Here is a 13949-nt window from a genome sequence, read left to right on the forward strand (position 1 = left end):
TATGCTGCATGCACCATAAGACCAACATTTACATACCTAATACCTAATATATACCTACATTTTGTATGCTATGCATGCACCATAAAAATAGTGTTTACATGTATATAGAATCTTACTGTGATTTTTTTATTGCTTGTTTTATACTGTAACATTCACATGTTGTATGTATGCAAGAAGTTATTTGTTGTCTGATGTGAGCTGCTGTAACAAAGAAATTTCCTGCAAAGGATCAATAAAGTATCTATCTATCTAAATCCAAAAAAATTATACGAGGGGAAAAAATATTTACCTGTGGGCAATTAGAGGGTTGAATTACCTTTAAAAAGCCACCACGGTGGCACTGTTGCACTGCTTTCCTTTCCTCAACTATGCATTTACAGTGCAGCGCTCACCTGGGGTATTTCAGTCACATGACTACACAGCAACAAACAACATAAATGTAAAATTCAAAACAAGTACCTGAGTTGGGGCAGAGTATGTAAATAGTTTCAGAGTTTTGACTGGTTTTTGATCATTTGGCTACATTCAAAGCAGCTGCTTCATGCTTCATCAGACAGCATGACCCTAACAAAACACACTCCCAGCCCTCCCTGTACACAAAGTAAGAGTATTCAAATACAAACTGGGTGGTGTTTCTCTGCCCTGATACATCACTGGGCCAAACGATTTAGATTTTTTAAAAAGGGTTAAACAGGGTTGTCCCAAAAAGCTAATATATATAGTGTTTTTTTTTTCTTTCAGTGGCCAAATGAATTATCAGATCATCAGATGCCAAAAAGAGCATTTGCTGCACTCAGTTGATTAAAACTAAGAGAGAGGCATAATTCAGAATATAGCCAAAATAGTCTCAGTACCTATTTTAAATGACTTGAATCTACTTGGAACCAAAACAATTCACTTGCTACAGTCATGTGAAAAAGTTAGGACACCCCATGAGAACCTTTGTCTTTTTGAACATATTTAAACATATGGACATATTTGAACAGTACTGAGATGGAGCTTATATAACTAAACAAATAAAACTGAAAAATAACTTTTAAACACAAGTTGTAAAATGTAATGAACAAAAATGGAAATTGATTGTAAGGAAAAAGTTAGGACACCCTATGCCCTAATAGCTGGTATTTCCCTCTTTGGCTGAAATAACCTCAATTAGACGTTTCCTATAACCATCAACCAGTCTCTGAGAAAGCTTTTCCCTCTCCTCCATGTGGGATTTCTTCAGCTGTGTGAGGTTTGATGTGTTTCTTGCATGCACAGCCCGTTTCAAATCACCCCACAGCGTCTCAATAGGATTAAGATCCGGGCTTTGACTTGGCCATTCCAGAACTCTCCATTTCCTTCTTTTGAGCCATTCCTTGGTGGATTTACCAAAATGTTTTGGGTCGTTGTCATGCTGCATGGTCCACTTCAGCTTCATTTTTTGGACAGATGGTCTTACATTTTCCTCAAGCACCCTCTGATACAGTGAAGAATTCACTGTGGATTCTATAATGGAGAGCTTGCCAGGCCCTGCTGCTGCAAAGCAGCCCCAAACCATGACATTTCCACCTCCATGCTTCACAGTTGGTATGAGGTTCTTGTGCTCAAATGCTGTGTTTGGTTTGCGCCAAACACGTCTTCTGTTACTGTGCCCAAATAACTGAACTTTGGATTCATCTGTCTAAAGCACATTGTTCCAGAAGTCCTGGTCTTTGTCTAGGTGTTCTCTGGTAAACTTTAGTCTTGCCCTGATGGTTTTTTTTGACAGCAAGGGTTTCCCCCCTGCTCACCTCCCATGAAAATCAAACTTGTGCAGTCTCTTTCTGATAGTAGATGCATGTACCTTGACATCAACTGTGGCAGGAGCTACCTGTAGGTCCCGTGATGATATTGTAGGATTATTGGAGACTTCTTTACGCATCTTGCGGTCTGCTCTTGGGCTGAACTTGCTAGGACAACCTGACCTGGCCATGTTGGCAGTAGTTTTAAATGTTCTCCACTTGTAAATTATTTTCTGGACAGTGGAATGGCTGATTTTTAATTGTTTTGAGATCTTTTTAAATCCCTTCCCATCTTTTTAAATCCCTTTCATATGCATCTACAACCTTCTTTCTCAAGGTCTCAGAGAGCTCTTTAGATCTCACCATGGTGATAACACTCACTTCAACAGCAATCAAGAGCAAACCAAACTAGTGTCTGAATAAAACTCCAATGTCCTCTAACAATGGTCATTGCAGCTGGTGTGGTGCCCCTGATTCTAACTTTAGACATTTTAAGTAGTAATAAATGTGGGTGTCCTAACTTTTTCCTCGCAATAAACTTCCATTTTTGTTCATTACATTTTACAACTTGTGTTTAAAAGTAATTTTTAACATTTTTTTGTTTAGTTATATGAGCTCCATCTCTCAGTATTGTTCAAATGAAGCTCAAATGTCCATATGTTTAAATATGTTCAAAAAGACAAAGGTTTTCATGAGGCGTCCTAACTTTTTCACATGAATGTATATACAACCAAATGTGTTGGAACATAACTAAAAGAGCTTTATCAAGTCTGGACACAGAGCTTGGACAATAAGGTCCGACTCAGATCTGGCGCTCAATTTTTTTTCCAAAAGGGTTGGATGGGATTGATGAGCTTTGTGGAGGCCTTTTCAGTTCCTGCACATAAATAAATAGCAAACAATTGTTTAATAGATTGTGTTTTGTTCACATGTCATTGTAATTTCAAAACAGGTAGGACACACCCGGTAGCACACGCCTGATTATCATTGTATTATATTCTGTAGGATACAATGAGGTTGAGGTTTTCCGTTACTGTAACTAAGAGACCCAACACAAACACAGATATTACTTCTCTATAACCATCTCGGGATAATTAAAGTACAGTGGTACCTTGAAACTCAATGTCAGTTGGTTCTGGGAATGGCGTTGAGTTTAAAAGCTGTTAAGTTCTAAGTTATATTTTCCCATAAGGATGTATTGAAAACCTGTTCATGTGTTCGATGGTCCCGTGGAACTGCATATATTTTAGCCTTATGTAAAATAATGGGGTTGTTTTTGACACTTATACACTGAAAATAACACAAGTATAATATAAAAACACTGAAATACAATTAAAAACAGATAAAAACAATAAAATCTGCTCTTTACCTTTACTTCTTTATTGTTTTCTTATGCTTCTTAATTAGTGGAGAGATTTAGTGTTTCTATGTCATTCTTTTAATACATTAAGTCACATTAAGCTTTTTTTTTACAATAAGTGTTTTAGACTCTCTCAGGAAAAGCTGATTCTCACAATTTCTCAGAACCCTGAGCTATAACACAAGTTTAAAAGTGAAACAGGAGGAAGGTCCAGCTACACACAGATACATGAGGATGCTTTTAGAGTGGATTTGACGGTTATTCCACTCAAATGCAGATTCGTCTCATATTCGCACTTTGATGACGTTTTACCGCACCGATCAAGCCAAGTGCTGAACACACGTTGAGTTTGAGGGAAACGTTGAGTTTAAGGGTACAAATTTCTCGATGAAGGTCATTGAGTTTCAAAGATTTTGAGTTTAGGGGACATTGAGTTACAAGGTACCACTGTATCTATCTATCTTATCTATCTATCTTATCTATATCTGAGCGATAGCTGAGCGGTTAAGGTACTGGACTAGTGAACATATGTTTGCCGATTTAAGCCCCACCATTATTAATTGCCACTGTTGGGCCCCTGAGCAAGGCCCTTAACCCTCAATTGCTTGAATTGTATTCAGTGATAATTGTATGTCGCTTTGGATAAAAGCTGAATACAGCAAATGAAAAATCTATCTATCTATTGTAGTGGATAGATAGATTTACTCAAAGCATGATGCTGAAAGTGCAGCCTTGCTTACAGAGACAGTTTAGAAATTAAGCATGAGTGTGGCACTCAGTGGTCCTGTTCTGTTCTGCCGATTTATGGCTAAGCTAATAATAGTGCATTTGTAATCATCTTAGTTTCATACACACACAGGACTCTCCTCCCAAAACCAACATAAGGAATACTTAAAAGCATTAAGTGTTATGATTTCCAAAATAAATGGCCTTCATTATGTTAAATGTTATAAATAATTTGGGAAGGGAGTGGGAGAAGGCATGCTGTATCCCAGCTGGAGAAGGTAATTGGAAGATTACTAAATAAGATAATAGCAATTCAATTTGACAATACTAAAAATCTGGCATGTTTCCCAGTCTTCCCCCAGTATACGATGCAAATTGCTTTGCTTAGTGCACAAACTCGCACTACACTTGGCTAAATAACACAAAAAAGCCAGCACCTAACTAAAGCAGTAATGGGTCATTCCCACAATTCTGTGCTTTTTGTGACCCCAGTACTAATCATTGTATTTATTAAGTATATTTTAAACAATATAATTTTTGAACATCTTACTGAAATAATTAACACTTTCAAATACTAAACACAATGTTTTCTACCCCCCTCCCAAATAAAATGACTGTATACATATTGTTTTTATCTCTTAGATACCAGAGGTTTTCCCATGTCCCCAGTGCTGTACATTCTGATTTTGTGATGGATATACAGTAGACCCTTGACTTACCAAATTTAATTGGTTCCGAAGGGCTGTTCTTAAGACAAAATGTTCGTTAGTTAAACCTATTTTTCCCAAAAGAAATCATGTAAACAGAATTAATCCGTGCCAGACCTCCTAACCCCTTACCCCCTTACCTAACCTGCCTAATGTCTTAAACGGTCTTTTTTGTTAAAATACAAATACAAGTATATTTTCCCTTGAATCTTAAATTATAAGAATAGACATTACTGTAATAAACAATAATAAACAACAATACACAGTAGTACTGTACTGTACATAAACACACATCACATTTCAGTACAATATGTGTGCTGTACCATACACCATAATACATTGTATCTACCCGAAACAACAATAACTCTCATATTTCTCTATTATTTCCTTCTTTATTTCAATAGCATTGTATTTTGTAGATGCAATTTCAAAATTTCAATTTCAAAAACGAAAGAATAACTTCTGTCTGATACACAGTGACAGCTACTGGCAGGAGTAATTATACAACAACAAAAAACTGCGCTTTCTCTGCACCTTCTCTGGGGACAATTTAATATTGAATTTTACAAAATATAAAGAAAACACTGTCCGCTGTCCGAATGTTCGCTCACTATATATATACTGTATATATATACAGTGAAGCCCGAAATTATTCATACCCCTGGCAAATTTTGACTTAAAGTTACTTTTATTCAACCAGCAATTTTTTTTTTGACCGGAAATGACACAGGTGTCTTCCAGAAGATAATAAGACGATGTACAAGAGGCATCATTATGGAAAAAAATATTTCCCAGCTTTTATTTACATTTGAACAAAAAGTGGCATGTCCAAAATTATTCATACCCTTTGCAAACTGTCACAGTCTATGGGAAAATCCAAAGTTCTATACCATTCCAAATAGTCCAAGCTGTTCTAAAGCATCCTAATTACCCTGATTCATTGGGAACAGCTGTTTTAATCAACTCAACAGGTGAAAAACAGCAACTCTCTGCAGTTGGTTTGTGGACAGTCATGGCTAAGACAAAGGAGCTCACTAAGGACCTGCGGCTGTGCATTGTGGCAGCTCACAAGTCAGGAAAGGGCTATAAGGCCATATCTAAATGTTTTCAAGTTCCAGTGGCTACAGTGCAAAGTATTATTAAAAAATACAAGACATTCCGCACTGTGGAAAATCTCAGAGGACGTGGTCGGAAGCCAAAAGTGACACCTGTGCTGGCCAGGAGGATAGTGAGAGAGGTGAAAAAGAATCCAAGGATCACCACCAAGGCCATCCTGGTGAATCTGGGCTCTGCTGGTGGCAACGTCTCAAGGCAGACAGTCCAACGGACACTGCACACTGCTGGGTTCCACGGACGCAGACCAAGGAGGACGCCACTTCTCCAGAAAAGGCACACAAAAGCTCGCTTGGCCTTTGCAAATGCTCATCTGGACAAAGAAGAAGACTTCTGGTCTTCTGTTTTATGGTCAGATGAAACAAAAATTGAATTGTTTGGCCACAATGATGTATCCTTCATTTGGCGTAAAAAAGGAGAAGCCTTCAACCCTAAGAACACCATCCCCACTGTCAAACATGGTGGTGGGAACCTAATGATTTGGGGGTGTTTTTCAGCCAATGGACCAGGGAACCTAATCACAGTAAACGGCATCATGAAAAAAGATCAATACATCAAGATTCTCAACAACAACATCAGGCAGTCTGCAGAGAAACTTGGCCTTGGGCACCAGTGGACATTTCAGCACGACAACGACCCAAAACACACAGCAAAAGTGGTGAAGAAATGGTTAGCGGACAAAAACATTAACATTTTGCAGTGGCCCAGCCAGAGTCCTGACTTGAATCCAATTGAGAATCTGTGGAGGAAGCTAAAGATCAGGGTGATGGCAAGGAGACCCTCCAACCTGAAAGAGTTGGAGCTCATCGCTAAAGATGAATGGGCAAAAATACCAGTGGAGACATGCAAAAAGCTGGTCAGCAATTATAGGAAGCGTTTGATTGCTGTAATAGCCAATAAAGGCTTTTCTATTAATTATTGAGAAGGGTATGAATAATTTTGGACATGCCACTTTTTGTTCAAATGTAAATAAAAGCTGAGAAATATTTTTTTCCATAATGATGCCTCTTGTACATCGTCTTATTATCTTCTGGGAGACGCCTGTGTCATTTCCGGTCCAAAAAAAAATTTGCTGGTTGAATAAAAGTAACTTTAAGTCAAAATTTGCCAGGGGTATGAATAATTTCGGGCTTCACTGTATATATAGAGCGAGAGAGAGAGAGAGAGAGAGAGAGAGAGAGAGAGAGAGAGAGAGAGACGGTCGGAGCCAACTTGTTCGTGGCGTCACGTGTTTTGCGAATTTCGGTTCGTAATCCGAAATTTGTTCATACGTTAAGTTGAAAAACATCGTTCGTAACCCGAAATGTTCGTATGATAAACAGTTCGTAACTTAAGGGTTGACTGTACTGACATTAGATGTTTTTTCTAACACCTATTGATAATAAATTGTATTAAATCAATTTTGAGAAGGCCTTGTTTCACAATGGCTTTGCCCACTGCACAAAGGAAGTCCATAAAGACATGGTTTGACAGGGGTAACTTTACATTTATGCCCAAGTTTTTTGAACAGGATGGAAGTCACGGCACTATTACACTTACATTCGCTGCATTTATCAGACCAGAGCAACAAACAAGCATACAACTGAGGGTTAAAGGCCTTGCTCAGGTGCCCAATAGTGATAACTGGGCAATGGTGGGGCTTGAACCGGCAACCTTCTGATTACTAGTCCAGTACCTTAACCGCTGAGCTACCACTGCCCACATACACTGATCAGGCATAACATTATGACCACCTTCCTAATATTGTGTTGGTCCCCTTTTGCTGCCAAAACAGCCCTGACCCATCAAGGCATGGACTCCACTAGACCCCTGAAGGTGTGCTGTGGTATCTGGCACCAAGATGTTAGCAGCAGATCCTTTAACTCCTGTAAGTTGTGAGGTGGGGACTTCATGGCACTTCACATTGTACATTATTATTACTTAAACTCTGTGTTTTTACTCAGTGCATACTATATGTCTGTTGCTTCTATATACAGCATTGTACGTGCGCTGCTATTTAGACTTTTGGTTACTGTAAATCCCATTGTGGTCAAGTTAATAAAAAAACTTAGAAACCACTAATAGACCACAAAAAAATAGACCACATCATCACTGTGGTCCTTTCTAATGTATTCTGCGTGGCCCTGGTATAAACAGCAAAGTCACCAAAAGCCCAGGAGATGATTGTTTATTACCCACTGGGAATGGTTTAGTATCAGTTGCAACAGCTTCTACCATGCTCACCTCAGTCCCCTGAGTGTCAGTGTCTGTAGAAACCTAATAACAATGAAAAACATACGTATACAGGAATTGTGAAGACAATCCCAATGAGGTTCAAACCTAAAAAAAAAAAAAGGTTTTTGTGTGGTTATGATTGTGAGTGGATTCTAAACAGGTTAAAACATTCTTTCCAAAAGCTCTTTTCTTCTGTCCCTGCTTTGGGACTTTAACTAAAATGTAAAGAAGAAAGGAACCTATTTCCATGCAGGCACAAGTGTAGTGTTTTCTAATTTGGTTGGTCATGATTCAAATTTTTTCTTTGCCTAGTTGCTATTTTCGTTGCTAGGCATGAACACACCTTTGGTAAATTAGGACCAGCGCTGTGGCACAAGTGGATTGAGCCTTCTTTTTATTTGTTACTGACCTAATCCTTACACAAAAACCAAACCTAAACTGGTGTTTTTAATTGATGAAGTCATGTACTATTTATTACCTATTTTAAGAGATTTACTTACAACCCCAAATCAGAAAAAGTTGGGACAGTATGGAAAATGCAAATAAAATAAAAATGCAGTGTTCCTTCATTTCAGGCCTACAACATATTTAAAAAAAAAACTTGGGACAAGGGCAATTAGAGCTAGTAATGAGGCGAAAAATTTAATAATGTTGTTATTCCAAACAGGTGATATCAACAGGTGAGACTTTGATGAGCAAAGATGATCAGAGGATCTCTAGTATATCAACAAATGTGTGAGAAAATGATTGAAATGTTTAAAAACAATGTACCTCAAAGAAAGATTGGAAAGGATTTGCATATTTCTCCCCCTACAGTGCATAATATCATTAAACAATTCAAGGAATCAGGACGAATTTTAATGCGTAAAGGCCAAGGGTGCAAGCTTAAGCTGAACGGCTGTGATCTTTCGATTCCTTTAGACGGCACTGCAACAAGAACCACCACTCAACAATAGCTGATATAACCACATGGGTGAGGGAATTCTTTGGCAAACCTTTATCAAGCACCACAATACAGAGTTACATGAAAAAATGCCACTTGAAACTTTACTGTGCAAAAAAGAAGCCTTATGTTAGCCATGGCCAGAAGCAACGTCGACTTCTCTGGGCTCTGAGGCAAGTAGGATGGACCATCACGCAGTGGAAATGTGTATTGTGGTCAGATGAATCAGCATTCCAGGTCTTTTTTGGAAAAAATAAACGCTGTGTGCTCCAGACCAAAGACGAAAAGGACCATCCAGACTGTTATCAGCAACAAGTCCAAAAGCCAGGGTCTGTCATGGTATGGGGTCATGTCAGTGCCCTTGGCAAAGGTCATTTACACTTCTGTGATGGCAGCGGGGAGAATTTTAAAATGAAAAATGTGACAATGACGACCCCGTACTGTTGCGCATCTTAAGACGTGTTTGCAGGAAGAATGAGACAAAAAAAAAGCTGAAACACTAAATCACTTGGTATCCTCGGTGCCAAAACGTCTTTTAAGTGTGGTGAAAAGGAATGGCAACATTACAAAGTGGGTAATGCTTTACTGTCCCAACTTTTTTTGGAATGTGTGATAAATGAAATTAAGTTGACCATATTATTTGCATTTTCCATGCTGTCCCAACTTTTTCTAAATTGGGGTTGTAATTCATTTACTATTTCTACGTATATAAATACACCTACAACTAGTTACAGTGGACTGAACTGTTTTAGCTTCACCAAAACAAATAAACCACTGAGTTGGGGCTACTCAATGTTAATGAATTAATGAATCAATATCCATCATCAGGTAAATATTTGAAATGATAAAATGTCCAGTAATAATTACATTGCAAATACGTAATTCTACAGATAATGAATTTGCCAATATAAGGTGTCTTTGTTTGTGCCCACTCATACCAATAACAGTTAAAAAAAGACACATGGATATTCTATTCCAAATGCATTGTCAGACATATAGAGTATATATATTTGCAGCTATAACAGCCACATGTCCACAAGATTCTGGAGTGTGTCTGGAATTTTTGGCCATTCAGTTAACATGCAGTTAGCATTTGTGAGTTCAGATCTAGCTCACAAATGATGTTCCAAATCATCCCAAAAGTCCTTGCTTTGTGCTTATGCGCACCCTCATGTTGAAACAGGAAATGGCCTTTACTTTTGCCACAAAGTTGAAAAAATATAATTGATTGTATGTTGATTGTTTTAATTTGTCATACAGTGATGGCATTACATAATCAATATTTTATTGTATTGTACTCTATTGTATTTACTCAAATTGTATTCGCTCTGCGCTGATGCTGCTGTAATACTCGAATTTCCCCCATGGGGATCAATAAAGTAATCGTATCTTATCTTATTTGTACTGTGGCAGTAAGCACTGTTGGAGTCATGCCTTCTGCAATGCCAATTCTGGCCTGTAGAGGCAACACAGAGGCATAGGTGACTGATTCCGTTTAAGTGAAAGTCATCTGTGCAATGGTCTTAACCGTCTCTTGTATAGTGCTACATGCTATGAGATGTGAAATGCTTAATGTTTAACAGTGTTTAACAATTTAACCAAGGTAGAATAACACTGCAGCACAGAGGCAGCACCACAACCCTTTTCTGGAGTGGGCCCCATGTTACGAAACCTTGCTGGTCAACAGTGAGGTGATCCCGTAAGTTTTTTGCCATCCCTGGCTTGTTTTAGGGTTTCCTGGCAGTGCTATGATCTGGGGTTGCTGCAGTTGGTCAGGTCTAAGTTCAGCATTGTTATGTGCCCAAAGAATGAGGTCAGCTGACTACCTGAATATACTGAACAACCAGGTTATTCCATCAATGGATTTTTTCTTCCCTGATGGCACGGGCATATTTCAAGTAGGGTTGGGCGGTATGACGGTATTGCGGTATACCGCGGTATTTAAAAATGTTGAGGGTATTTAAAAATGGTGACGTATTTTAAAAATGTGAAGCGCCAAATTTCTGCTTCATGTCTACCTTGAAAACGGAGACTTTAAGACCTTTGCGCATCCACAGTAAGGGTGGGGTGGGAGTGGTAGGCGGTTGGAGCTCACTGATTGGTTGTGGGGGTGCTCACTTTTTGAGGTGATAACACAAAAGCTAGGGAGCTCTCTACATAGGGTGTGTTCAAACACATAGTGAACACTAGTGAGCTGCCTTGCTGTCTTAGTGCCTACATAGGCAGCTGCCTCAGTAGAGAGGATTCTAATAAGCTAATGACTTATTATAAGGCAGGTTATTCGAACGCGCTACTTAGACAGCAATTCCATCGGGTTTTATTTTCTAAGCTAACAGTTAGCATCTTGCCATTCAAAACCATGGGATGGGGTGGCACAACGCGCTAGCATGTCAATATAACATCTCTGTGTACCGAATATGGTTACATTCACTGACAAGCCCGAACTTGCAAAAAAAACACACTTGTGCAAGTTTATACAATACAATATTATCTCTGTGTGTGTGTCGCGCTCACTCTTCGCGATACTAGAAGTGTTTCGGATTTGAATTCCGACTATAAAGAGCTTTTATTATGACTGATTAATTCCCCGTACTGATGTGAAGTACAGTAGAATGGGTGTATTACAGCCGATAAGAACGGCGCAAAAATGAAAACATATAAATAACGGTTCCCAGAGATGCGACTCAGTTCATTTGAAAGAGCCGTTCAATAGAATCGGATCGCTCACGAACGACCCATTACTAACAGAGAGACCCATGAACCCCATTTAGAATCTTTGGGATGTGCTGGAGAAGACTTTGTGCAGTGGTCCAAATCTCCCATCATCAATACAAGATCTTGGGGAAAAATTTATGCAACTCTGGACAGAAGTAAATGTTGTGACATTGCAGAAGCTTGTGGAAACGATGCCACAGCAAATGCGTGCTGTAATCAAAGCTAAAGGCGGTCCAACGAAATATTAGAGTGTGACCTTTTTTTTTGGCCAGGCAGTGTATTATGTGTTCCTATATAGTTTTTGTATTTACTCGAACTGTATTTACTCTGTTCTAAAACTGCTGTAACACCCTTATTTCCCCATGGGGATCAATAAAGGAATCCTATCTTATCTGTACTGTGGCAGTGAGCCCTGTTGGAGTTGTGCCCTTCTGCAATGCCAATTCTGGCCTGTAGAAGGGACACAGAGGTGCAGGTGACTGATTAAACATTATAATGTTTAACAGATTTAACAATGCAGGATGTTTAACCAAGGTAGAATAACACTGTAGCCCAGAGGCAGCACCACAGCCCAGAGTGAGCCAATACATTGGTTGTCCTTTTATAGACCACTTTTGGCAAGTACACATCAGTGCATGCTAGAAAACACCTACAAGACCTGCTGTTTTGGAAATGCTCTAACACAGATCGCTACACTTGTTCATTTTTACTGCTTTTAACACATCAGCTTTAAGAAATGAATGTTTAACTGCTGTCTAATATTTCCTACACTTTGACATGTACCACTGTAGCAAGATATCCTGAGTTTGTTCGGTCGTAGGTTTGTTCAGGAATCATGTTTGGCATGTCATGTCTAGTCGATTAGCTGGACTTTTGGAATTGTAGAGTTTTGTATTGTTACAAATATGAATAGCCATACAAATGCAAATAATGTTCCTGCATTACAGTGAACCAGCTTTAAAGTAATGGCAAACAGGTGTATATACTGAACCTGAGTGGTAGTGGAGCAGCATTTGCTGGAAATGGTCTCCTGTAGTTCTGGGAAGAAAGTCCACAGTCACCTGCATGCTTTCTCCAACACCGATAGCCCCCACTGAAGGCTCTACAAAGAATGGACTAAAGTAGAAAGAAACAAAGAAGATACTCAGTGAATAAAAGCACAGTGTGGCGTTTACCTTCACTATACTGGTGTAGACCTCACCTCTGTGTGCTGAGCTGAAATTTGGCCTCGCTATTCCCAATGTTGCGCACTAGAAGTGTTTTCTGTGATAAACACTTGACAGGACTCAGAGGAAAGTGCAGCTCATCAGGAAAGTCCAGGATAGCACGTGGCCCAATTGCTCGGATGGGCAGCTCAAACTTCTCCCTCTCGGTTACACAGATCAGCCTGTGGATGTAGTCCTAAAAAGAACCGTACAATATTATTCATTACTTCATTTTTTTTGTCTGCCCACCCCTTTATCTTGGTCAGAGTCATGATAGGTCAGGGATTACCCCAGAATTACTGACACAATGCAGTAACACACCCAAGACAGAACATCCATCCATTGTGGATACTCGGCCATTCCCCTTCAGACATAACAAATCATGTCTGTATGTAGACGCCCAACTGGCTGACAGAATCTGGGTATATAAACCGTGGAACCTAGCAGTGGTGGTTGCACCACCCAAACAGACACAGTGATATTCTATTATTTATTTATGTATTAGGATTTTAACATCATGTTTTACACTCTACTGTAGTTACATACATGGCAGGACAGTTAGTTACTGGTTACACAAGATTCATCAGTTCACATCTTTAATGCCAAACACAGTCATGGACAATTTTGTATCTCCAATTCACCTCACTTGCACGTCTTTGGACTGGGATGAAACCGGAGCTCCTGGAGGAAACCCATGCAGACACAGGGAGAACATGCAAACTCCACACAGAAAGGACCTGGACCGTTCCACCTGGGAAGCAAACCCAAGACCTTCTTGCTGTGAGGCGACAGTGCTACCCACTGATCTACCGTGCCGCCCTACGACACAGTTATATGAAATACCTCTATATCAGGTACAGTGGATATAAAAAGTCTACACACCCCTGTAAAATGGCAGGTTTTTGTAATGTCAAAATCAGACCAATATAAATCATTTCTTAATTATTTCCACCTTTAATGTGACCTTTAATATTTACATTTCCATTGAAAAACAAACTGATATCGTTAAGAGGGGAAGAAATTACAAAAACTAAAATAAAGTGGTTACATAATTCTGCACATAATCTGGGATAAGGCCGTGTTCAGAATGGTAGTCAGTGACACCTGCCATGAATCAATCTGACTCTAATTATAAAGTTCAGCTTTTCTAATACAACCCCAAATCAGAAAAAGTTGGGACAGCATGGAAAATGCAAATAATAA

At 39.1% G+C, this 13949-nt stretch overlaps 1 protein-coding gene across 1 annotated transcript in view; it reads right to left on the bottom strand.

Moving 5' to 3' along the window:
- The window catches only part of hydin (HYDIN axonemal central pair apparatus protein), a 262192-nt gene that overhangs the window by 217703 nt on the left and 30540 nt on the right, over positions 1-13949 (bottom strand). Inside the window, exons 6-7 of the mRNA XM_063004123.1 lie at positions 12743-12942; positions 12533-12657 (exon numbers count right to left, since the gene is read on the bottom strand). Of these exons, the coding sequence (XP_062860193.1) occupies positions 12533-12657; positions 12743-12942 (325 nt within the window). The remainder of the gene's footprint in view (positions 1-12532; positions 12658-12742; positions 12943-13949) is intronic.

This window comes from Trichomycterus rosablanca, chromosome 11, assembly GCF_030014385.1.
Source record: "Trichomycterus rosablanca isolate fTriRos1 chromosome 11, fTriRos1.hap1, whole genome shotgun sequence".
Taxonomy (NCBI): Eukaryota; Metazoa; Chordata; class Actinopteri; order Siluriformes; family Trichomycteridae; genus Trichomycterus; species Trichomycterus rosablanca.